This window comes from Blennius ocellaris (genome assembly GCF_963422515.1).
Source record: "Blennius ocellaris genome assembly, chromosome: 7".
Classification (NCBI taxonomy): domain Eukaryota; kingdom Metazoa; phylum Chordata; class Actinopteri; order Blenniiformes; family Blenniidae; genus Blennius; species Blennius ocellaris.
The window spans coordinates 26,387,694-26,413,993 of NC_137656.1; the positions used below are offsets into that span (position 1 = coordinate 26,387,694).

Here is a 26,300-nt window from a genome sequence, read left to right on the forward strand (position 1 = left end):
CACCGTTAAATAAAAAGATCTTTATAATGCCATCGACTTCTCAAGAGGATAAAACACAGTACTGTATTGTCCAGAGACAATATATTGATTGTACATTCACAATTGGAATCAGTGCAACAACTATTTGTCTGGAAAAGTGGGTTTCAGTCTCAGGATCTGGGCGGACGGAAGGAGAGAAACAGCAGGCCGTCGCTTCAAGAAGCTGAATGATCCTCCTTGACAGAGATAACTCGGAATGTTTCTACCAGAAATTAGTTGAAGCAGAATTAGGTCAATAAAGTCCAGAATTATTTAATCACAGTGGCTCTCAGCTTTGATTTACAGAAAAGAGAAAAACAAAACACATTAGGTTTCCAGAATTGATGCCTGAACACGTCCCACAACAGATCTGATCCAAATCAACTTCCCCTGGAGCTACAGATATTTAAACCAGTCACTTCTTAAGGCTCAAGGAAGTCTGGAGAACAGAGTTTGGTCACGTATCTCACACACCTGCGTTCAGTGCAGAAACCGAGCACGAGAAAACATTTTTCCACTAAACCATGACGTACGGAGAACAACACACTGAACACTTTGATTTTTGGTCCTGGATCATGATGAGATCTGATGAAAATGTGTGCACTCGGAATAAAACCTCTCAGAGTCCACTGCTTTATGCTGAAAAGCCCGATGCGACGTCTTTCTCCTCCAAAGGCTTTTAGGTAATCCACCGCACATATCATGCGATGGTTCACCGAGGACAAGCACGGAACCGTTTCAGTAAAAACAGGTGGAAACTGGCACAATAGAAACATGTGGTTTGGATTCAAATCTGCATTAAAAAAAACCCAAAGCAGATTTTTCATATTTCCACTGCTTTTAAAAATCTCTGATCATTTCAGTCAACAGTGAAAAAAAAGAAGTGCTACACGTACAGAAAAACCTCACGCAGCTTCACACAGTTAAATATTCAGTAGATCCCTCAGGTTTTACAAAACGATGACATTACAGTACATTCATCCTCCCTGCGTTCCTCTACAGTTGTTCTCAGGGCCTATATTTAACAAGCAAGTCAGAAAAAAACACATCCTCAGAGGCGCAACCGCTTCTTCTACACTTCAGGTTGTTTGTGTGGCGATGTAGAAAGGTGTAATCAGCTGGGTTCCCTCTGGGGCTGAAACATCTTGTGGTGTGACCGTTTGCTAAACTCCTCTACTCGTCATGTCTGTCCTGAAGTGGAGCACCAAAAGATTTATGAAAGAAGAGTGAAGGGCCAGAAACCTTCTCCAAACTACATTTGTCTGCAGACATCAGCTGTATACATCAGCCCAGCTTCCCTGGGGAAGAATTCAGCTTCTTATTTTTAAGGGATTACAACCATTTCAAACTGGCCAATTTGATCATTATGAATTTAGTGCCTCATAGTGGTGTCGCTGTTAGAACGTGGATTTTCTTTAAGAGAGATGTCTTCTTGAAAAACACTTGAAATATGTCGATATCTGGGAAAATGAGACGAAAATGAGTTTCCGGTCACTTTCCTTCATGTCAAATCACTGTTTTTGTCTCTAAAGACATGAGGAAGTGAATATTTCATCACGGTGATGAACTTGCGTCAGCAGCATGTGACCTGGGGAAGAACCTCCAACCCCAGTCCAACCTGCTGCTCTACAAGCTTCAAGTTTCCATTCAGAAAAAAAACTAAACAACTTCTATTGCTTGAATGGAAAACTGAAGTTCAGCATTGTGCAGAAGTTTCAGGCAGGTGTGGGAGGGGAGGCGACACACATTCAACACGGGGAGGGAGCTGGGTTATTATCATTATTATTATAATCCTCAACCCGTCAAAGGTTTGTGCCTTCAAGCGGACAGATGGATTTCGGAGAACAATCAGTGAATAATACGAGAACAATTCTGCCTTGTTTTAGTCGACGATGAATAATTAGTAACTACACTGATTTGTCATTGAGTGTGAGGATCCTGGTCTGCGACGAGCAGCAGCCGAGTATTTAAAGTGAAGTTTTAGCTGCAGTTTAGCTTAAAGGAGGCCATCAGACACCCACACGTGATGCTAGTTTTTATTCCATTGACAGTCTGGGGTGAAGGGGACGTGACTCTTCCTTGGGACAAAGTGAAGCTTAAAAATCTCAAGTCGTCTCATCTGAGAATTTGAGCACAGTAAAACCTCCAGGGAGACGTCTTACAGTTCTTTTTTTCCTTTTTTTCTTTTTTCTGAGATGTTTGAGGAATACAGACCCGCATCAGCAGGCGCCTGTTCGGAGGAAGCAGCCAGCCAATCAGGCGGCTCACGCCTCGTCGGTTCTCCTGGCCGTGCAGGAGAAAGTCCCCCACCCCTCCTGCTGGTGCCGCAGGCCTGACTCGCTGCATCACTAGTCCAGGTCCAGGATCTGCTCGCTGGCCACGTCCATGGCCGCCGAGGCCTTGATGGAGCTCCCGGCCGAGTCCACGAACATGTGGGGGATGTCGTTCCCAAAGTAGATCTTACTGTTGGCCGAGATGGCCTTGTACTTCATGAGCTGCAGGTATTGTGGGGTCAGTTTGAGCTGCGGGGAGAACAGAGGGACTCACATTCTGACTCAGGAGTGTGGATTCAACCGTTTACCCGTGTGTTGTGGCTTCACCTTGTTGGCCTCAGCAACCCTCAGCGCTGTGTAGTAGTCTGCGTCTGCTTTGGCTTTCTGCCGGGCCACGAAAGCTCCGTCTGAAGAAGTTGTAAGATCAGACGGGAGGAAAATGGAGCCACAACCACAGTACTGTGACTTAATACAACAACTCAAGCCCAAACAATGTGACGCAAATAAATACGTGTGACTCACAAAGACCGTTTTTAATTTACATTAGCAGTGAGGCAACATCTCATGACTCGGCCCTGTTAAAACCATCAAGATGGCATGTAAGAGGACGACGAGCGTTGATGACTCGTCTTTATAGATCATGCCAGTGAGTCAATACGCAGGTTTGAGAACAGAGTGCTCACATAGTGACGTTACTCATGTATTCACACAATACTCCGGCCTGCAAAGACATGCCCAACACCCGATGCCTGCAGGTGAACAAATACCTTCTACCACCTACGTGGGAAGAATACGGTCAGGGGAAAAACAAAAAACAATCAAATCACTCCGTCAGTACTTTCCTTGTACATTTCTAGTTTCACTGTAAAAATAGTCCGTTCGAACTTGTCCGGTCAAGCTCGGCTGGTCTTCATAGCGGACGTATCAACTCTTACTCATTCTGAAATATCAACAAACTGATTTCTTTATTGTCACAATGTTTCTTGGTAATAAATACTACACTGCTGGAAAGCCTGCGTTTGAGCAGCGAAGCTCGACATGACGTGGTTCAGTCAGGTAAATATAGAAACAGTAAAAACTCTTTTTTCTCCAGATGAAGTCTGTTCAGTGCTTCATTTATATAATTAAAACACTGATTTACTTTTTTAAAGAATGCAACTTGTTGTTAAATTAAATGCACATGGAAAATACAGACTTACAAATAGTTTTTTTTCCATCTTTAAAAGGGGGATTACATAAATTGCCAGTCATCTCTTTGTTGTTCTTGTGTTTGTTCTGCTTTTTGGACTTTACTTTGCTCTGAATTGGGTCCACTGGATAAACGATGCTGTGCTCTTCCCTACAGCATGATGTAATAGCCTGTATGTTAAGCTATTGGTCAGTCAGCTCTTCCTCCACCTGCTCCTTTGAGTGCCTCAATACACCATCTAGTGGCACAAACTTGTACTGCATGATGGAAGACTTGGCGACTTTGGTTGAGAAACCAGCAGCTTATCAAAAAATGGCCTTTTCAATGACGTTAGGACTATTGTTTTGTCTGTTATTTGAAGTTAAACACATCTTTATTGACATATTGTGCATCAAACACCCTTTAAAAATAAAGGGGATGAGGACTGAAGAAGTGAAAACGCTAACTGTTCTGGGCGGCTGTTTCCATGATTATGTTGCTCGGAGATGAAACTCAAAGGTCAGAGAAATAGAATGAGCAGAAAACAGAAGTGGCATATATCAGTATAAAGCACACATCGATCTATTTCTCTTACATGTGAACCCTCTTTGGAGGCAGAACGGCCCTCGAGTGCAACATGAGTAATGCGACATTAGAGCAGTTTTGCGGGGTGTTTAGTCATAAACACTTTATGTTTCGGGAGACTTTCTCTCCCCCTCAGGCTACAAACCTTCAATTTCTGAGATTTTCTTTTCCGTTTCTTTCTCCATCACTTTCTGTCCGAACTTGATCTCTGCGACTTGTGCCACTTTTTCAGCCTCTGCGAAAACAAATCGGTTTGGTTACATTTCCACCCGGAAGAGAATATGACGAGCCGTTAGTGTCGCTCACCTATCACAGCTTTGATCCTCTCCGTCTCCGCTTCTTTCTCCACCACCTTCTGCGTCTGCTGAGAGATGAGCAGCTTCGTCTTCTCGCTCTCCCTGCAAACAGACGCACCATTTGGTAAACCTTCTCCCGCTGACAGATCCACACATCATTGTTGTGTTTTACATAACTGCCTAGCTTAATAACCTGAAACCACATGTTTTATGTTCATACAAAATCTCACAGAACTGTACAAAGTTTTGAGGCAGATGTAGCAAAACACTTGTAAATTAGTACAAACTAATATAAGAAGTAATGAAATGTGTGTGATTTGCGTTACAATGAGGATTTCCAGGTCGTCAGTGAATACGTTTGGTGGTCCGGGGGCCTCAGAGGGACAAAAAGCCAGTCTTGTTCAGTGGATGAGGCTCATTCGACGGCACAGCCCCAATATGAACACAACACATCTGTACACTGCAGGATTTTCACCATTTGCTTTTACATTTCCATGCAGACACGGCTCAAATAATAAATATATTAATAATAGATTTCACAAATGTCTCTCATTGAAGCTCCTGCATGTTTAGACAGTCATTTGTGATTGCACATGTGAATACTGAGAGTAATTCCAACTTGGACAGTTAGCAGAGGCTTACAAAGAAGCCCTTTGATTTAAAACCTGTTGGCAAACAAATCAAGATTCACTAAGATTCATAAACCGGGGCTTTGAGACAAATCCAAAGAATAACCTGTGAAGGTTACGCAACGCTGGCGTGGATGGGATTGAGTCAGGACGTGCTCGGGCCTCACAGTGAATCCAGAGTGGGTTTGAACAGGTGCGTTATTCTGTGGATTATTTTGACACACTCAGGTTTTCTCCCACAGCTGAAAGTCATGGATTCAAGGGTGATCGGTGGCTCTGAAATTCTCATTGTAGAATGTGTAGACACTGCCACTGCTCATGAGCACCACGGCTGCAGTAAATAGTTCTTCTGCACATGCTCAGACAATGTTTGTCTCTGTCGTGTCCATCTTCTCCTGGACTTGGTGGTTTTTTTTAGTTAACAGTCACACAGAATCCAACTTCATTGTCTGTCCAGTAGAATGTCTGTGTTCTCCCATCCTTAATGTTTAAATGCCCCCACTGTTCGCAATAAAAAAAATAAACAAAAAACGACTGTTTTTAAAACGCTGCAGTGCAAATGCAGAACCTTTCTAAAACAAAAGCGCAAGGTTTTCTTGTAAATGGGCCTTATAGCCAGCTGGGATGTATTCCAACAGCCCTGACATGAACCCAGCAGGAACAGAAGAAAGACCTTAAAGTGCTGCTCTCTCACATTTCTAACATTATGTAACCAGAAACTGTGGCTCACTGTCTTCTAACGCTGCAGATTGACAGAAAGTGCGTAGGCAGTAACAAGCCACTGCAAAAACCTTCCCGACTGCCAGACGGAGCCTTTAAGTGAGGGACCGGTGAATCGGTCCGGACCGTTCCAGAAGCTTCCACCTCTGAACTCGGGTTCAGTTCACAAGCCAGAGCTTAGATTTGATCTCCAGGAAAAGATAAAAACAATCTCATCACTAAACAAAACACAGCTGCTCATCCTGCTGCTAATCCCTTTGAAATGAAAAAAAGGAAGGTTTGATTTCTTGAGTAAGCAGAGACACATGTCCATAGGGACCTTCGTGAAAAAGCCTCAATTCACTTAAAACGGGTGCCTGTTGCTTTTACACCGACGTGTCGTGTTTCCACTTCAGCATGCAGGTGCTTCTCTGAGAGGACGTCCACATATATTTGAAAGTAACAAAGTTGGTCAAACAATTCAGTGACGGCAACACAATTAAATACTTGACGGATGTTTATGATCGGTGGAATTGACTCGACGTTTCCACATTTTGAAAACGGAGTTTTTCATGTTTAATTGCTCTTTCCATAATTTCTGCTTTGTAGATTTAAAACGATCATTCAGATACTCACACCGACTCGCCTGGATTAAACTGTCCGAACATATCATCATACTAATGTTGTCATTACAACAGTGAACAGACTCCGCTGTCATCACCTTCAGATGTGTACGGTTCATGAAGCATCACGATAATCGACTAAACCTTAGTCATGGCGAGTGGGAAGTTGCGAGTCATCACGGATCCTTCTTTCTGTTTCAATTAGTACTAATAATAAAGTTCTGACAGTAGTGAATACAGGCTACAAAACAATATAGTAACATGATTTGGGCAACATAGAGGAGGGTTAAGGAGAGTGGCAGAAAGAGAAAGTGCAGTTTTTTGTTTTTTTTTAAGTGATAGAAGGTTTTGAATTGGAAAGTTCTGTGATCAGCTTCACAATGCAAAACACATAGTGAGAGTTTAGTTTGTCACCACTACTGAGGTACTTTAACTGACTGGCAGAACCACAAGACGGGCTGAGGTCACTTCCTGGTCCTGGTTACACAACACACACACACACACACACACAGAGAGAGTGAGAGAAACGGCGCTAACCAGTAAAGTGAAAGTGAACGTGTCTTTTGTTTTCTGTGTGTCACAATGAGAAAACCGAAAGCCGGCGGAGTTGCAGACAAAGTGCTGGAATTCACAGCGATGAACAAAAAGAGTTTCACCAGAGATGGTCACATTGAGCGACTTTGGATGACTTAATGTACTTAAAGCATGATGTGACGAGGTAAAGCAGTGCACTTCGTATGCTCAGGTTCACTACACACTGCGACAGAAACAACAGCGACTAACTGTTGATTGACGCCGACATGACGGGACGATGCACATCATGTGATCTGGTTTCCTCCCATGTCAGTACGGGACACTGCATCTCTCCGGCCTTCCTGGAAGGAAAGCCAGAACCTTCCTACAAATGACTGGGAAACTAAATGCACTTTTTAAAAAATATTTTCTGATGTTAAGCTATGTATGAACATACCAACATGTGTAGAGGAAAATGTATTTCTTTCCAATAAAGTGGAACATCAGAATTAGGGATGTTCTGATACCAGTACCAGCCTATTCATAAATTAATCTACAATAGAGGTTTTATATGGGACATTCAATTCTTATGCATGATATCTAACTATACCCAGCCTGAGTATCTTGAATGGTCCATGTGTGCTACTTGGACACTTTGCTTCCCAGAAATGACCCGTTGTCACTGACGAGACGTTCTTTCCTTTTATTGTCTGTTCATTAGAACAGAGTTGCCCATGGGGATGAATAAAGCCAGTGAATGTTGAATGAAGGAGCTGACAGACCGCCGAGTTCTGCTCTCCACCCGCTGGTAACAGGAGCCGGCTGATGAATGGATGTTTGCTTCAGATAAAAAGATGGAAACTGTGATTAAGTGACAGTTGGTGTGTTTGACTTTCCAAAGCTGCAGCATCCCTGAATGTGCCTAAAGCTTTCAGTTTATTATGTCTGCTTATCGAAGGGGCTGTGATGAAGCAAGTGGTGTTGATTCATGAGGATGTTTCACAGACGGAGGTGAAGCAGCAGTGACTGGCCTGGGCAGGACGACTTGGAAACGCTTCAGGTCTTTTCATTTGGGAGGGAAAATAAATACACAATACAGACTCTGAGGGTCAAGGAACATTCCTCGTTGGCATGAATTAATAAAGTAAATACAAAAATGAAAACTCACATGAGTTCGTAGTTCCTGCGAATGCTCTCTGGGATGTTTGGCTTTGTGACACGAACCGCCTGAAAACAAACACAGTCAGGTCAGATGAAGATGCAAGAAGAAAGCAAGGAAGAGCACGACTATAAAAAGAAGCTTTTACCACCAGGGGAGTCGTCAAAGAAAAAAAAAAAGGAAGCTGGAGACGAGCCCAGAAACCAAACGGTCTTAATAAAGAAAAAAAAAGAAGAAGGAAAAAAAAAAAAAAACGACTCCCCACACTCCAAACACCGTTTCTCAGAAAGGACGGCAATTATTATTGCAACTGGGCCTGGAGATTTACAGGAAACGTGTGTGTGTGTGTGTGTGTGTGTGTGTGTGTGTGTGTGTGTGTGTGTGTGTGTGTGTGTGTGTGTGTGTGTGTGTGTGTGTGTGTGTGTGTGTGTGTGTGTGTGTGTGTGTGTGTGTGTGTGTGTGTGTGTGTGTGTGTGTGTGTGTGTGTGTGTGTGTGTGTGTCTGAGGATGAGGTGAGGGGCTGATTCTACCCGAGGATTAAAAAATACACTGAGGCTCACAATGTTGGTCAAGCATTAACGTTGCTGAACAAACATCGTCCTCTGTTGTACTAAACGGCTCCGACAGAGCAGATTTACCGAGGGAAAGTCGATACGCTCTAAAATGCTCAATAAAGACTTTTCGATTCCGCAGTCATTACTTTTCAAGCGTGTCGGGGATAAAACCAGTGGAAGGGAAACCTGCAGTGATGGTTTCTACATGAAGCAACCAATCAGTTCAACCACATTCCAGCAGATATTAAATGTAATTCCTTTATAATTATTGTAGTACTCAATGCATTTTCAGAAGAAAAGAGAATTCATTCTATGCCTCTACAGAGTGACATTGTGCTCACGGACTAGTTAAGTTTAACTTCACACTGAAATGGAGGGAAAATCTACAATGACACTTCACCATATTTTGATTTCCACCCAAGAGAAGGACACTTGTATTGACCTCCACGCCTTAAATACTTCAAGTATGGGTCTTCTGTATGAATAGAACATGTAGTTTTTGTTCTCTCTATAACCTATATATAATAACCTATAACCTATCTCTCTATAACCTGTTCTCTCTATAACCAAAAACCCAAATTTAGAGACTCAACGTCCTTTATCGTGTCTGAAATAATCTCTTTAACCATCCATGGTACCAACTGACAAAATTAAAAAGGAATCCCTCTTCTGCATAGAATAATTGTTTATTGCTTAATTATTTGCTTAATTATTGTTTATACTGAAGTTATATTTCTTCTATTTTACCTATTGCTTTTTTTTTTTTACCCTGCATGCCCCTGTGTTTCCATATTGCTGCTGCTGGAATTTCTCTTGGAGATCATTAAAGTATCTATCTATCTATCTATCTATCAACAATCTAAATATAACAAAAATGTTCAAGTTGTTTTTGGGACAAGAGGACAGTGCACATTAATGAACACTCGGTACAGTCACTTTGTGTAAATGCACCAGATTTAACCATGGGCTCCTTTCCATCCGTAGTCCTCACACACTTAAGACAACAACAACTATTTAAAAACAAACAAACAGACATGGAGTATATAAACTATTTACAACCACCCCTGTAATGTAAACAAATTCCGCAGTCTATAACATTTAATCACAAGTCATCACAAAATTAATTAGCCTTTAACCAGAGTTTAAGCTCTTTTTTTTAAAAAAGCTGTAAAGGTTGAAGACACTAATAGTAATTGTAATTTATTCCAGCTTGTTCACCCTTTCACTGAAATGGTGTTTTGTCCAGTGGTGGTTCACCTGGATGGAACCTCAGTCTCCTGTCATGGCTGATCTCCTAAGATCTTTTCGTGTCATAAAGCCCTCCAGAGGGGGAGGGGCCAAACCAAGGAGGGAGTTGTAGACGAGGCCAGCATGTGAAGAAAATTCTGAAGTTTCAAAACTGAAAAGACGATATTTCTCTAAAACTGGACAATGGTAAGAAGAGTAGGGCCAGCAAATGATTGGACACCACTGTTTTGAAGAATTCTACACATTTGCTTTCTTTCAATCCAACTCAAACAAATACCAATGTATTAGTGCAATGTAGACAATAAATCCATGTCCATGTGAGATTACTGTTATTAACATGTTGTGGGCAGATTACAACTAATGTGGCTCTGAAGTTTGTTAGAGCAGCATCTACTTGCTTAAACAGATGCTTAATAGTCCTTGTAAAAGAAATATAGAAAAAAATGGGCCATTTTCATGAATGTATAAACGTCCATGCAGGCACAGACACACCGCTGTACTTCCTCACGGTTCACCACCGCTGCCTTCAGGAAACAAACGGTGAACCAAGAGCTAACGGCTTGTTCTCGAGGCCTTTATCTCCCATCTGAGATGACCACGGTCTCGCAGTGACCGTGATTACCAAACGTTCTTACGGTCGAAACGTTCAAACTGGTCATTAGCTACGCTTTAAGGACTAAAGATACTACTCACTGCCACCGTGTTGCGCCGTGCAGCAGGAAGTGTCTCTGGTAAACCTGGAACTATGCAGCCGAAACGTTACAGCCTGGTTCCCCACTTCTTAAATAAATCTAGTCCTCAGATTAAACTGGCGAGCATGAAGCCTGTATAGTTTACAGTGAAAAATCATGACCGAAGTAGCTCAAATGAGAGCTTTGTAAAGCAATCACCTGTGATTATTACACTCATTGACTCATCGATGTGAACGACAGCAGCATCCAACCTGAAACCACTGTGACTACAGAGTCAAACCTGAAGGAGCCTTTTATTTCACGCTCATGGTCAGATAATATCAATAATGGTGGTGATTGCACGGATGGATTAACTTTACAATGGTGCATTTCCCATCATTGTTGGCACATATTACGGCCCCTGTCTTCAAGGCAAGGTGTGTGTTCTTACAACTGCTGTCTTCAAATGGCCCAACGACTAAACTGTAAGACAACGTGCATGCGTCTGTGCGTCTCGGAGTCGTTTGTCTTACCTTTTGGCATTTAGCACAAGCATCGTGGTTGGGCAACTATCTTTACGTAACAAAAGCTGACTGTGTGACTCAAACAACGACTGTTTGCAAGATAATTAGTTCCCATGTCTTGTCACTGCTTCAATCGACGAGAAAATTCTCCCAGCACAACTCCTCAATGTACTATTGAACTTTGTTGTTCAATATTGATCAGATTCAAAGTTTTGCTCTGGTTCATGGAGCCACTTCACAACCAAAGCGTCAGAAATGCAACGCCCCCTCGTGGCATGGTGGTGAACTACACCATGGCTCCCACAGCCTCGACGCAGCACTTTGAAAGGTTCTCGGCGGCATCGAGGCAACAGACAAGAGACAACTTGAGTACCAGAGGGAACGAGGACAGCAGTCCGGGTTTCGTTTGCATCTAAATTTGTCTAGACAGGATGTGTCACAAGACTTGGACCCGTGTCAAAGAACAAAACCAGTGTAAGACGAAGCTTTGTTTCCTCGTCTGGCGTTCTGTTAGACAAGTGATCTGTACCAGTAATGTGAGCTGCCAAAACGACCAGCAGGTTCAAACTGATCTGGGCTCTGATACTAAACACTCTGTTGCAGTCAGGATCAGAGAGTGAATGATAAATAAAATTTCTCTCCGTTTGTAAACTTGGTGAAGAGCCACTGTCCTCAGTTCTGAACACCAGCTGTCACTTTCACTCAACACAAGAAAGCCAAAACCTGTTATAAACAGATGATTTCAGAAGGTAAACAGGTAAATAGATGAAGTTCTTGCAAAAAGGTTGCACTTCAACAGTATGTGACCCTTAAAGGTCAAGAAGAAACAAAACATCCAAAACAGTCATATGGACAATGGTATAAAGATGGCCCTGCTGCTGAATCGAGGGCATGACTTCACAACAAACTAATCTGTCTTAACATAACATAACTGGACCTTTGTACGACCTTACAATAAGGCCATATGTTTTACTAAAGAACTCTGCTTTTTGTTTCTTTCTCAAGGAATGTTGCAATAACCCCGCAGCTCCCAATGTAATTATAATTTGGCCCAAAGAGAAAGAGTGTAGTTTCTAAAATAACAAAACGAGAGGAGAAGATAGTTTGAACTAATGTGTGATAGCAACACTGAGAAATCTGGCTCTGTGTTTCAGCATGAAATCTCAAAGCTGTTTCAAACCAAACTTCGGATGACCAGCCTGCAACGTTAAGATAATTATTACATCACTTTAGAATATGTGATTGACTGAACAAGTAACCGTATGCTGGGAAAAGCATTGTTTGCTGAATTCAAAGTCAATCTGCACAGAAACAGCAGATGCACAGTCCCAAAAAGCAAAGAGTGTCCAGTCACAAGCTTTCACCTTCAGACCACCACTTCACCCAAATAATTTAGATTTTACAAAATACCATTACACACATTCCTTGTCAGTCATACTTTCCTATGACACAACTAAACTTTGATTCAGGGCATTTATCATACATGTGTAATTGTATTTACAGACACTTCATAACTGAAGAAAAACAGACTTTTCTGAGGGGAATAACAGTTACAATGAAATGTAATGAGTTTCTTTAATAGTTTCCAGCCTGGACTTGGTGAAACGCGGTAGAAGATGGATGGTTGGGGGGCAGGAAGGAGTTTTAATGGCTGCACCAGTGAAAATATACAAAGAAAGAACAGCTGGAGAAAAATGCTACGTCTGCCACTGGATTGAATTCTCAGTGGCTCCGATCTTTACCTGGATGATAAGTCCTGGTGCCATGGAGGTGAGATCCTCCTGCAGCGTCAACTTCAGGTTTTCATCAATCTGATCTGTTGGGGTGAAAAGTACGAGGAGAGGAGGAGACATGAGGGCGTTTCTTGGGTGAAGACGAGAAGGTCATACTGACTCCTACACAGTTTGCTGCTTGTACTCAATGTGGACGTGATACCAACTGTTAACACAACCTTGTAGTTTATTACACTGAGATCTGTTGTAATGTGCTCAAGCAAAAACATTACAACAGATAACTCAATTCGGCAGTGGAAATGATAAAAGTGACATAAAACTTTGACCAGGGTTTAACATTATCTGTGATCTTTTGCATTAACAAAGCAAATAAGGACCATATTCATTAGCTTTACGTCATCAGAAGTTGTTCAACAAGCTGCCACAGTGCTCTGATTTATTATCCTCTACTTATTTCAGGTTGTCAGACATTAAAGGACATCATAGGTGACATTTCATGCTGAAATGCATGTCAAACCTTATTAATCTTACCGATGAGATAATAGAGTGTACAAAGTGAAGTCAAATAAACTACAAAGTCCTCATTTCTGCAATGACATTGAACAATTCTCTATGTTGCAATGTTCTCTTCAAACAATTTGTGTTTGTTCATCATGTAACTAAAAAGCCGTGTAGTTTTTTCACCAGTAAAAACTCTGAATCCAAAGCTGCTTCCAGTGGTGCAGAGCAGCTCGCATGGCAGCTGTGTGCATTGGTGTGTGTGTGTGTGTGTGTGTGTGAATGTGATGGACCAGGTTTATTAGATGCACATTGACTTTATAATGAAACACGGCAGGAAAAAACAGTTGCGCCATTCCATAAATACCAGATGTTTCAAATGCAGCTATAAGTTCAAGCAGAGCTTGTGAGGCGGGCTGCCGTCTCACTGGTGTTTACTGAGACTTGCTGGATGCATGAATGTGTCATTATTGTGACGTGTCACAGCTGAGCTGCGGCAGCCGGATGATGTTTACATTACCTCAACCCAGACAACGTAAACTGAAAAGATAGAAGTTTGTCTTATGGAGTGTATTAGTTTGGGATCCTGGAGAAGTGAATCAACCAGCTCACGCACATCAAATCTTTTTTTTGGATTTTTAGTGTGAAACATTTAATGACGGAGCCCCGTTGGGAGACGGAACCGATACAACACAGCTCATCAAAACAAGCTTCATTCCAAAACATCTCACCGGCAGAAACGTCCCATCGTGTTTTACTTCACGGTAACTGATGATTTAAGGGACGAGTATCGACATCCTGCCATTAATTACGGCATCCTGCGTCACGTTACCAACGTCCAGATGCAGGGCAGCTGTGGTCTAATGAGACCAGCTATAAACCCGGGGTGCTGTGAAGCTGCAGCTGCAGGACGACGACACACTGTTTACGCAGACGTGTTAAAAATGCCGGGGATGGAGTTGGAATTAGTAGTTGGTTTATACCGGGGGCTGCCAACCCTCATGCCTCTCATAACTCTGACCTCAGTGTCACGACACACGGGCTTTTTCTCATGTAAGCTGAGGTTTGTGGCTCGGTGGCGAGCTTCCCGTTTCACAATGAAACATATTGATGTGAAACGGCTGTGGACAGAACACGCACTCAAAGTAAACCTTTATTGCCTGTGTAATTATCACACTCCTGGTTTGACCTCATAGCTGATCCTATAGCTTTTACTGTGTCCCATTTCCACACACTGGATTACTTTAAACTCTCACTTCCAAAGCAGTACCTTTTAATTAAAATAAATATCTGCTCTAACTTGTACTTTATTTTTACCATATGCAACGATCAATAATGTAACAATGGCCAAATACATAATCCCTGTCAATAATGGAATACATTTCGCCTTTTTTAATGTAATAACGCCAATAAAGTAATGACTTGGCATTTGTGTAATAATTTAAATGACTGAAGTGGACTTTTTTTAATCTGTGAAAAGTGCTACAGAAATAAAATTGACTTAATTTGTAGCCAATAATTTTATAATACCGTATTTTCCGCACTATAAGGCACACCGGATTATAAGGCTCACCTACATTGATTGACATAATTTACAACTTTGTTCGTATATAAGGCGCACTGCATTATAAGGCACATGGAATAGACCAGTGGTCAGCAACCTTTATAGCTCAAAGCCATTAGGTTACATTTTCCACTGATTCTAACACTCAGAGAGGTGCACGCACTTTATTTTGATAGTCCTACCTGCAGCCTATGCCAGGAGGACACTACACACAAAACCTTCTTCACTGCTGGTTGACAACTTACAACTAATAAACTAAACTACATGAACTAAGCAACAAAAACACAACACAACACAATTATTACCGACACCACAAACCTAACATAACCCCCAATAATTGCATTTAAAACACCACAAACAGAAACTCCCATAATTCATTGCAGCTCTCGGCTGCACTGAGGAGCTCAGGATGCAAGGCATGATGGGAATTCATGTTTTGTGTTGTTGGAGGTTATTGTGGGTTGTTGTTGGGCTTGGTGTTGTGTTGATTGTGTTTATGTGTTTTTGTTCCCCAGTTTAGGGAGTAATTATTTCATCTAGTTTATTTTGGTTTGTTAGAATGTTGGTGTGCAACCATGAGTGATGAAGGTGTTGTGTGGAGTGTCGTCCGCTCTGAAGATCTGGGTGCGAAGTTAGAGTTGTCAAAATAAAAGCTTCTGGTTGTTCAGCTGTCAAATAGCAGTCTTGAGTAGAGCAATTCTTCCATATATAAGGCGCACTGGCAGCTTTTGAGAAAATTTGAGGTATTTAGGTGCCTTATAGTGCAAAAAATACAGTATATAAAAAGTTCTGCATTTCTTGAGGATAAAACCGTTTTTTTTTTTGGTTTTTTTGGCTGGTTTTGTGCAGACGTGATGAACAAATACAGCAAGAAACCCAAGGGCTGATGTTATGGAATAAAAAAAAAAAGATGAAATGTTTTTAGTTTCCTCCAGTGAAGAAGTTGGCCTGATGCATAGAAAAGTGTTTTGGTAATTGTGCCTGCAGGAGCTGAGATTTCACACCTTTGGACTGCCAGTCATTTGTTATGCAATTGGACTTTACTTTGGAACTTTACTACGCCGTGGGATAGTCGTCATATTCATTCATTGAGGAAACAGTCTGCATCACTTTCAATCATGGTTTAAAAAAAAATAAAAATAAAAAATCTGACTCATGACTAATGTTCCTTGCAAAGTATTACGCTGTTGGCTTTACTGTGTTACTGGCCATCATGAACCATCTTTTCTTCTGAATATATAAAAGCAAGAAGGCATTCTGGGACATAAACTTTATCTCTCCAATTAATTTCTATCCCTCTTTTTTTCACATCTCATCTTTCTAGTATATGCAAGTCGCTACCTTAATTGAACATTTCCACAGGGGTAGGGGTTCTTAAAACCAGGAGCTTTTTCCTGAATGACCAGAAGTAGAAATCTTTAACCACACAGTTTACTGTGGGAACAAAAAACTAAACGGTGACTCCCAGCTGGACAACTGGCGTCCCTCAGTGAGGGAGACTCACCGAACAGGCCGATGTAGACCTCCTGCAGAGAGTGAACACTGCAGAACTGGTTGAGCTCGTGATGCACTTTGTTGAATATCAATGCTTTGTCGTAGTCTGCGGTGAAGTTCCTCACTATGTCGTACACTGTGGAGGGAAACAGGAGAGCCACAAACCAAAATGATGTCAAACAGGAGAATAAATGAGAATTCAGTCACATTCCATCCAGTACGTTTGTCATTCTTCACTGAATCGGAGGTGAAAACTGGCTCTGCGTCTCATTAATTAAGAATCAAAACGTATGCATCAGATGAGCTTTTCTGTTGAATTCCCACAAGTCGTTACTTGCTTGCAGCAGTTGTGACGCAGTGAGGTGTAGTGACACACTGTGGTGGCAGAAGAAGGATGACAGCAGGCGACAAATGCCTCTGACTCTACTAACAAACACACTTTGAGCTGCGGTTCAGCTACTGGAGCTGAAAATGAAGGAATCGATGCTGGTTCTGATGAGTATGTTGATAAAGGGGCTGCAGAAAGACGAACTACCAGTAATAGAAGTCAGAATGTTATGGTTGATCAATGTCCCTGTTCTGATTCTGTCATTGCTGAAAGGTTTATCTTGATGAAGTTCAATTGGGTTCATTCTGTCTCGAGTTTGTTTATAACTATTCTCGTAGAAGTTTATCTTGAGTTTGAGGTGAAGCTGCTGTTTGATGTGATCCTGTTGAACGCTGGCAGGTTTACCTGCAGAAGGAACCAGGTAGTTCACCACTTCTATGCGGTCAAAGTAAATCATCACGCCTCCACTGGAAGAGAGAAAACACAAGACATCAAATCACTTTGAGCGACACACCAGTGTGAAATGAGAGGGTGACGGCGGTGGTTGAGGTGTGTGCTGGCAGGCCTTTGGACGTTTGGCTAAATGGAAGGTGAGGGGACCCGATGAGTGTCGAGTGCTCTACAGCTCAGCAGCACAATGTGATGCAGCCAGAGAGCTCACCCGGTGCCACATGGTACGTTCTTCACCTCGTCCGTCTGCAGCGTCGTCTGCCACACAAAGACACATTCCCAAGGTCAGATTATCCATTATTACAGTCTGCGGCTCAGCGGATCCTTTTTGTTTCCCTGCCGTCACTACAAAAACACCAGGATCAGGTCAGCGGGGCCGAGAGGAAGTCCATCAGCGCCGTGTGAAACCAGGTGAGTCCATATGCTCCAGTGAGGAAAGCTGGACTTTAGTGAAACGTAAAGGAAACACACAGCAGCAGGAAGCGCTGCTCTGCATCATGAAATGTGACCCAACGCAGTAAAGACCTGAAACAACATTTCAATGACAAAAAAGCCTCACTGTAAAAGTTACATCACATGATTGCTGGATTGAATTCTTAACTTCATCCAATCATCCTGACCGCTCTTTATTTTCCTTCTCCAACAGGAAATGAGAGCCATCTCATCTTCTGCCTGGTGGTCAGAATAAAAGCCTTTAGAGACTTTTCCCTCGACAGCAGTGAGGGGCAGCAGCCAAAAATGATTTTTATTTTTAAACAATTAAAAAGTGATTCTGAAATCGGTGTCTGGAATCAATTAGTGACTTTAGCAACTTTATCCAGAAAACGACTGGTTATGTTTTATGGAGCTCAAATCTCCTCTGTCCTCTAAACGCACCACAGCTCCTTTCCTCTGCTGGGACCAGCAGTAGCTTCACTGCTAACCTCTGATGGAAGCTGGCCTGCTATTGGGTTAAAATGTAGAGTGACAGGATCATCAGCCAATCAGATGTTGATGTGTTATTGACGGACCGCCTCAGGGCCAGCAGAGTTTCTAGTGCTGGTCTTTGCATCGTCATTGAAATGAGCTTGACTGATTGGTCCATGGGCAGGTGGTGATGACCGTTATTATCTGCTACTCTGGAGTGATGGAGGCTAATTTAACAGTAAGATGGATGATACTGAGAGGACCTGCTTCAGGACCTTTTTCAAGGCACCTGTTTGCAGAAGAAATGGAAATTGTGAGTAGAAGTAGAAGACCGACACCAATCAAATGCATTTCACAGCAGGATGGATTTAATCTACAAGTGATGGTGATGCTAGTTTATTTTTGTACTTTCTCTGGATTAGATTGGTGCTGCTGTTGGAATTTGGCGCAGTTTTTTGATTGTAAAGTGGTGTTTCCCATACAACCGTGCACAGAGACAGAAAAGCATGCATGACAGTAGTGCGTGACAGTAGTGCGTGACAATAGTGCATGACAGTAGTGCGTGACAATAGTGCGTGACAATAGTGCGTGACAATAGTGCGTGACAGTAGTGCGTGACAATAGTGCGTGACAGTAGTGCGTGACAGTAGTGCGTGACAGTAGTGCGTGACAGTAGTGCGTGACAGTAGTGCGTGACAATAGTGCGTGACAGTAGTGCGTGACAATAGTGCGTGACAGTAGTGCGTGACAGTAGTGCGTGACAGTAGTGCGTGACAATAGTGCGTGACAATAGTGCGTGACAGTAGTGCGTGACAGTAGTGCGTGACAGTAGTGCGTGACAGTAGTGCGTGACAGTAGTGCGTGACAATAGTGCGTGACAGTAGTGCGTGACAGTAGTGCGTGACAGTAGTGCGTGACAGTAGTGCGTGACAGTAGTGCGTGACAGTAGTGCGTGACAGTAGTGCGTGACAGTAGTGCGTGACAGTAGTGCGTGACAATAGTGCGTGACAGTAGTGCGTGACAATAGTGCGTGACAGTAGTGCGTGACAGTAGTGCGTGACAGTAGTGCGTGACAATAGTGCGTGACAATAGTGCGTGACAGTAGTGCGTGACAGTAGTGCGTGACAGTAGTGCGTGACAATAGTGCGTGACAATAGTGCGTGACAGTAGTGCGTGACAGTAGTGCGTGACAGTAGTGCGTGACAGTAGTGCGTGACAGTAGTGCGTGACAGTAGTGCGTGACAATAGTGCGTGACAATAGTGCGTGACAATAGTGCGTGACAATAGTGCGTGACAGTAGTGCGTGACAGTAGTGCGTGACAGTAGTGCGTGACAATAGTGCGTGACAATAGTGCGTGACAATAGTGCGTGACAATAGTGCGTGACAATAGTGCGTGACAGTAGTGCGTGACAGTAGTGCGTGACAGTAGTGCGTGACAGTAGTGCGTGACAGTAGTGCGTGACAGTAGTGCGTGACAGTAGTGCGTGACAGTAGTGCGTGACAGTAGTGCGTGACAGTAGTGCGTGACAATAGTGCATGACAATAGTGCGTGACAGTAGTGCGTGACAGTAGTGCGTGACAATAGTGCGTGACAATAGTGCGTGACACTCTGCAGCAGGTCTCCAATAATGTTTAACGTTTGGCCAGAACATCAACAGCTGCTCTCTGATACTCCTACACAGTGTTGTATGATTATCTTGTGAAGGTCTTGATAGAGCCCGTAAGAAGGACGTGACTACTGAACAACAGACGGAAACTATTTATGGGAGCAGCAGCAGCTCTGGAGATGATTAAAATATGACTAAATCTCATATATTGTATTTTTCAAACATTAAAACCACAGATATGAACTGGTATAACAGCTGTGGTGCTGTTCAAGCCAATTTGTGAATGACAGTCATTTATAACTGTTATCTATTGTATGAATGCCGTCACGCACAGTGATCACAAAATAGTCAGACAGTCGGTCATTACCCATAAAAATGCCCATGGTCTGGTTAACATCGTCTTAAAACCGGTCTGGTGTCCTACTTTGTCATCTCTCTCAGGGCTCGACATTACGTCTTGTGTAAACGTCCAGGGCTCATAAAAGCTTTACTCCATCAAGTGAATCATCTACCCACTTTGCCCGGCGAGTGGTTTTTTTGTGATATTTTGGCATTTTTTTCTGATCCAACCTGCGGAGATTTGAGTTCCATGAAGCCACGTCTGCTTCACAGTCTGCTGGAATGTCTCTACAAGTGTTTCCCTGCCGCTGCTCTGCAATATGTGGACTGGTTTTCCTGAACGGAGGCGAGTCTTAGTGAGATGCTGACTCATGAGTCAGGAAATCCATTCCACAGTTTGCAGCCAGCGAGGATGCTAGGGAAGTTAGTATTGCGGCTGTCATACTTTTCATGACAGCATGTCGCTGTTTGGATGCATTTTATGCTCAAAACACCACAATAGATCAACGAGGAAGTTTGCAAAGCCTTTGTCCAGCAGGTGGCGCTCTGCCGCCAGACGTCAGCGTTTTAAAACTCCAGCTCTCCAGGAGAACAGCTCTGACATCAAAACAATGAACAGCAGCTCCTCCAGGCTGTCAGCAGGAGATTCACACCTCTGTGAAGCTGCGTCCTACTCCACGCTAAACTCCCTGAAAATAGTCCCAATGGTTGGAGCTGCGTTCGAGCTGGAAACATTGTGTTGCTGCTGCGTTGATAAATAATTTCTCCAGGAATTAATAGTGATTGTGAGGTTTTAAAGATAGAACTAGTTTATTATGAGATGATGACATCACTCAGACCCCCACATTGTCCACGTGGAACTAAAATACTTTGTACTGCTTCTTTTTCTGACCTTCTACTAACCTCAAGTTGTCTTTTGAGAGAATACATGTAAACATTCCTACATTTATTACTTTACTGTAGAAAGGAGTTTATTACTGCCTCGTGTATATATTATATATATATATATATATATATATATGTAGGAGCCTAAACGCAGTTCTTTGAGCTTGGTCAAAAAGATAAATAATTTAAGTTGATGTAAAACAGCAGCAATGTAAGACGTTTAATTTGGTGGGAATTAGGAGGAGCATTTACAAGTATTTTAGTTCACATGGGCAATGATGTCATGAGTCAATCATTTAAAATGTTGTGGTTGATTTAAGTGGTTGATTTAAGTGGCTAAAAGTGGATAAAAGTTTAATTATTGTATTATTTGCAATGTTTGGGAAGGGATAACCGTTTGGTGTTTTCTGGTGGCTGTGCACCTTTAATTGTTTGTTGATGCTCCCGGGTGGGTGGAGTTTAGGGGGATTACCTGTGACAGGAAGTCAGGCAGGTGAGAGTGGAGCCGCACGGTTTTTTGACCTCTCTCTCTCTCTCTCCCTTTTTCTTTTGTTTCTTGTGTCTTGGAAGATTAATATTGACCGGATTTAACGGACCACTTACATAACATGGAACACCTTTGGACATTTTTTCTGCACCACCCTTTTGTTTGTTTCTTTGACAAGTAAACTGTTAAACCTTACCAGTGGGCCTGTGGATTTTTTTTTACGTGTTTACGATGAAGGAGAGAAGAGATAGAGCGTCAAGCTAAGGCCACATCTCAGTGGAAACTACTATATATATATATATATGTATATATATATGGACAATACATACAGATGGACATATATGGACATACAGATAGACAAGATGGACATCTGGTGGATGTGGTGGATGTAGCAATACCAAGTGATGGTAACATCAGAGAGAAGGAACATGAGAAACTTGAGAAACACCAAGGGCTCAGAGAGGAGCTGGAGAGGGCTTGGAAGGTGAAGGTGACAGTAGTGCCCGTGGTAATCGGAGCACTCGGGGCAGTAACCCCCAAACTGGAGGAGTGGCTCCAGCAGATCCCTGGAACAACCTCGGACATCTCAGTCCAGAAAAGTGCAGTACAAAGATACTGCGCAGGACCCTCAAGCTCCCAGGCCTCTGGTAGAGGACCTGAGCTTGGAATAGAACAACAGGTGACCGCCCGCGGAGGGCGAGAGGGGACTTTTTTTTTTTTTTTTTTAATATAAATTTTTTTTTATCAAACTTTACTTTGGTCCAGTAAAAACTGCATGATTACTGGACCAGTGTCCAGTAAAAGATTTAGCATTTTGCGATCCCTGCACTCAATGTGAGGTGGCTCAAGATAAAGTGATGCACAGCTGCTAGAAAAATGTATGTGCACGCTTTAAAATATATCTAAAATTGGTCATAAATGTGACCTAATCTGAAACAAGCAATCACAATGCAAGTTTCTTAAAAGCACACTGACTACTCCTATATCATGTCTCCACTGAAGAAAGATCAAACTTTTAAAGTACTATGGGTAAAATGTAAGCGAAATGTTGAGATAATGACAAACAGAACTATATTTCTGAGGCAGAGTTCAGACTGTTTCTTACTTAAACAGGATATTTTAGCTATCTATCTATATATCTATATAGATATAGATATATTCTGTCCCAGTACAGCTTTTTACGCACTAACAAAAGAATTAAGTCTGTACAGAACAATCAAAGTTGCACCATTAGCTGATTGCACAATACAAATTCTGTTTCTCACAGAATTTGAACTATTGGCACAGAATTTGAACTTTTAACTATCGACTTTTGTTGATAGTTAAGCCAAAGAAAATAATAAATGAAATGATCGTATATATAATCGTGTTTTGATATGGGTTGTTTCAACATATGTAAACATGACTGGTCACTTCTACCAGAGTGACAATCTATAATTGAGACGGAGACAAAAATAGATCACATGATGCACCTGAACAGGTTTGTACGTGGTGATGAACGGAAGCATCAGATGGAAGCCGGGACCGCTTGTGGTGGTGAGAAGAGCGCCTCCTCTGTGAAACAGACACACACACACACACACACACACACACATTTCACTTGACTTTCTTTGGGTCAGAGTTAATATTTCCTCAGATAAACTTTATGAGAAAGTTGAACTGACACCACCGTGAATCACAGTCTGTTTCAGAGATGTTTATGTGAACGTCTGCCAAATGAAGCAGGAAAGGTTTGATTTCATCCATCCTGCTGTGAACTTTACTTTTTACAACATGCCTGAGCGGGTAATAAAGATTAAAATACCCCAGATTTATGAGGTGAAGAGACTCTGAAGTATACACAGCTGGTATTTTTGGAAATTCTGATACCTTGATAATTACGCCACCCTCTGGTTAACTGTTAACATTTATTGCAAACATCTTTGTGGCAGACACGTTGTCTTTTATAGTCTAAGTTTTACAACAAACACCAGTCAACTCAAAATTAAAAACAAGGCAGGCTCACCTGTAGTAAACTCCAGTGTGCCCCTCGTCGATCTTGTGCACGGAGGCTAACAGCGCAGCTCCTCCGAGAGCAGCAATTATGGAGAATATGGCACCCCACTGTGCCATCCTGGCGAGAGAGTGAAAGACAGCACGAGCAGATTAACAGATGGCGGCTTCCCTCTTTTTGAGGCGTTTTCACAATAGCAACGTAGATTACAATCAAATGCTGAGAGACTCTTGCTGCTACAAGTGACCGGCAGGTGAACACTGTGACCAGTGTAGTGCAGTAGTACCAGCGTAGTGCAGTAGTACCAGCGTAGTGCAGTAGCACCAGGTAGCGCTGGCTTCTCACTCACTGGCTTTATCTCCTCTGAGCTCAGGCTTAGCCAGGCATCAGCTGAGACTCTGTGACCTTGTCACACTTAAAGAGGATTGAGGCTAAAGTGGGGAAATGTTGCAACTTCTCTAAACATACAGTACGTTTAAAAATATTGTCAACAAAAATAAATGCAACTTATGACATGTTCATTTAGTTTGGCTTGCAGGAGCTTAAGGAGTTGGGCCAGGCTGCTTTAGTCGGAATGCTTCAGAGAAAGATTAATATATTACACATTGATATACGAGTGTGATTCACCTGCTTCTATCTGGGGACACCTCAGAGGACCATGTGACCTGCATGTCTGATTTGGCTTGCAACCCAAGGCCCTTTTAATACGCGACAACACCTAACCCGTTAAAAAAAAGGAGCGTGTTTACATTGCAGCAGCGAACACACAGACAACTATGTAGTTGGTATGCCAGGCCACAGGAAGGCGCTGTTGCTTGATTTTGTAATGAAACAACAGACGTGAGCAGAAAACGATACACTATAAAGTGAAGAAAATGTAGAGAACCTGACATCCATATGGACTGATGACGCATCAGATGTTCTCAGGCGTGAGTCTCAACTATAAAACTACTGATATGGACGATAGGACTATAATACAGACCTGCCAGTCATAAAACTACGGGTCGACATTTTCTATTTTTTTTTTTACAACTGATGGGCAGCAGGAAGGGGGAGAGATGTGCAGTAACAGGCTACGTCGCCTCCATCAGTCTCTGCAGGAGGGAATAGCGGCCGTAAAAGAATCTTTCCACCTTGGGAGCCGGATTAAAAACTTCACAGATACAGTGCATCAGAACACTGGTGCCTCATAAATGGACCCCCCAAAAAGAGAAGTGTTTTTTGGATACACTCGTTTTCGTTGTCGCGTAAACGGGGCCTGAATAGCCAATATTTGACAGCCGTGATGAAGAGCAGCAGTAACTGGTCAGCAGTGGGATTCAAGTCAGCACACAAGGCAACGTTACACCTTTCTAGACAGACAGAGATTTTATCGTCTGACCCAAGGGTGTCAGAAATGTGTCTTTTGACGGGGCTCAAAATTGCATAACATGCACACACATAGGTGGCATTAAGAACAACAATATTCATAATAAAAGACAAAATTCCCTCTATTCCACAAGTATCCCGAAAGATCTTAAACACATATCTATAATGCACATTAGACTGCAGTTTTGATCTGGACATTGTATAAAACTGGTCTCACTCTTTTCAGTTGAAGGGATGAGCTGTACTGACTTTAAGTATGAATGATCAGGAATCAACCACAGAGCTGCCAGGTGCATGACACAGGCCACTCTCATGGACTTGAGACGGTCCGTCAACATACCTGCTGCTGCAGGAACACAAGCTGGAGGTGGATTTAAGCTCGTTTTAGCTGGAGTTTCATCCCCGCTCACTTTCCTTCAGATAATTCTCATGCATGCATCATAATATCAGTCTATTTTGGTAAGTGTATGGTAGTTGAGAAGAGTTTTGTGATGTTATATATTACATGTTTTGCTGAACGGAACATTTTTATTTCCCCATGGGAAAAAATAAAGACCAACTTTTCATCGATTGAAATGCATCAGTGACTTCTTCCACCTTGAACTTATATTTTTGATTAATTTCTATTGATTTTTTTTTTGGTTGCTTGTTCGGTTTTTGCAAGGACGTTGTAAATAAAGCTCAGCACTGTTCGTCATTATCGTTCCCTGAGGACACAACATGTACACACGATCCAAGACTATTTACGAGAAACCGATTTACTGGAGGATCTATACGAGCTGACATAGCTGGCATCCTGCACAGCAGTACTAACATGTCATATGCCTGTTTATCTTACTGAGAAGGAAAAAAAAGTCACAGATTTGTGAGGAGTGATAAACAGATAACCGATTCCCGGAAATGATTACATCTGGCCAGTTAACGATATAATGGCTCTTTTTTGAGAAATAACTATGCCGAATAAAAAGGAACACAATTGAGTTTAAATTTTCAAGAAAATTGTTATCAAACCAGACAAATATATGCGCGTTTTCATAACGACAACTTAAAATGTCAGAATATTTGAACGGGCTTTGGTTTCAGGCACTTCCGGGCTAACAGATATTAGCATAATTTACTTTGCTATATTGCTTCAACCGGGCAGTCAGGAGTCTCCTCGTGTGGTAGCTTTGTTTAAGTGTGTTTTTACCGTCATAAATACCTGACCTGTACTTTATTCCAATCAATAATGACGCGTAATACACCGGCCAAGTGTAGCCCTACCTTTCGAAAACGTTGCAAGTTAGCAACACGCCTCATGTAGGTTTCCCCTTATTTGACATTTTACTGCCACATTAAAGACTCGAGGCGCGGGAACAGAGTTGAAACAGCTCATGGAGCATGTTTATGTTTATCGGCAGGTCTTACCTGTAGTTTCCCTCTGAGGTGAAACCGAACGAGAAACAATCACCTTCTCTTCTTCATGCACCTCCTCCTCCCATCCTACTTCTTCTTCTGCTGTGGAGTCAAGTGCAGGACTGCCGAGGGGTGAGTGAGCGCCCCCTAACGTCACTTATACCAACAGCACTGCGGCACGTGTATTTCATATCGTGTAAAATTCAATTCAATTCAATTCTATTCTATTCTATTCTATTCTATTCTATTCTATTCTATTCTATTCTATTCTATTCTATTCTACTATACTTGT

The 26,300-nt window shown here is 42.3% G+C and overlaps 1 protein-coding gene across 1 annotated transcript; it reads right to left on the reverse strand.

Annotated features, from left to right (window-relative positions):
* erlin2 (ER lipid raft associated 2) lies at positions 1 to 26,097 on the reverse strand. The gene is made up of 12 exons (XM_080500054.1): positions 26,021 to 26,097; positions 23,258 to 23,365; positions 22,725 to 22,806; positions 17,239 to 17,285; positions 16,983 to 17,044; positions 16,260 to 16,385; positions 12,703 to 12,776; positions 7,973 to 8,031; positions 4,351 to 4,442; positions 4,190 to 4,279; positions 2,619 to 2,698; positions 1 to 2,540 (listed from the first exon to the last, which is right to left on the reverse strand). Exons 2-12 carry the CDS (start codon positions 23,362 to 23,364, stop codon positions 2,367 to 2,369), a joined length of 993 nt encoding a protein of 330 aa, XP_080356180.1. The 5' UTR covers position 23,365; positions 26,021 to 26,097; the 3' UTR covers positions 1 to 2,366.
* Between the last annotated feature and the right edge of the window lie 203 nt (positions 26,098 to 26,300).

Bases quoted from the DNA above. Each gene is read 5' to 3' on its own strand.
- erlin2 (XM_080500054.1), bottom strand. From the start codon at position 23,364: ATGGCACAGTGGGGTGCCATATTCTCCATAATTGCTGCTCTCGGAGGA. The intron at 22,807-23,257 runs GTGAGCCTGCCT...TCTGTTTCACAG, and splicing joins CACACTGGAGTTTACTACAG to AGGAGGCGCTCTTCTCACCA. The intron at 2,541-2,618 runs GTGAAGCCACAA...TTCTCCCCGCAG, and splicing joins GGGTTGCTGAGGCCAACAAG to CTCAAACTGACCCCACAATA.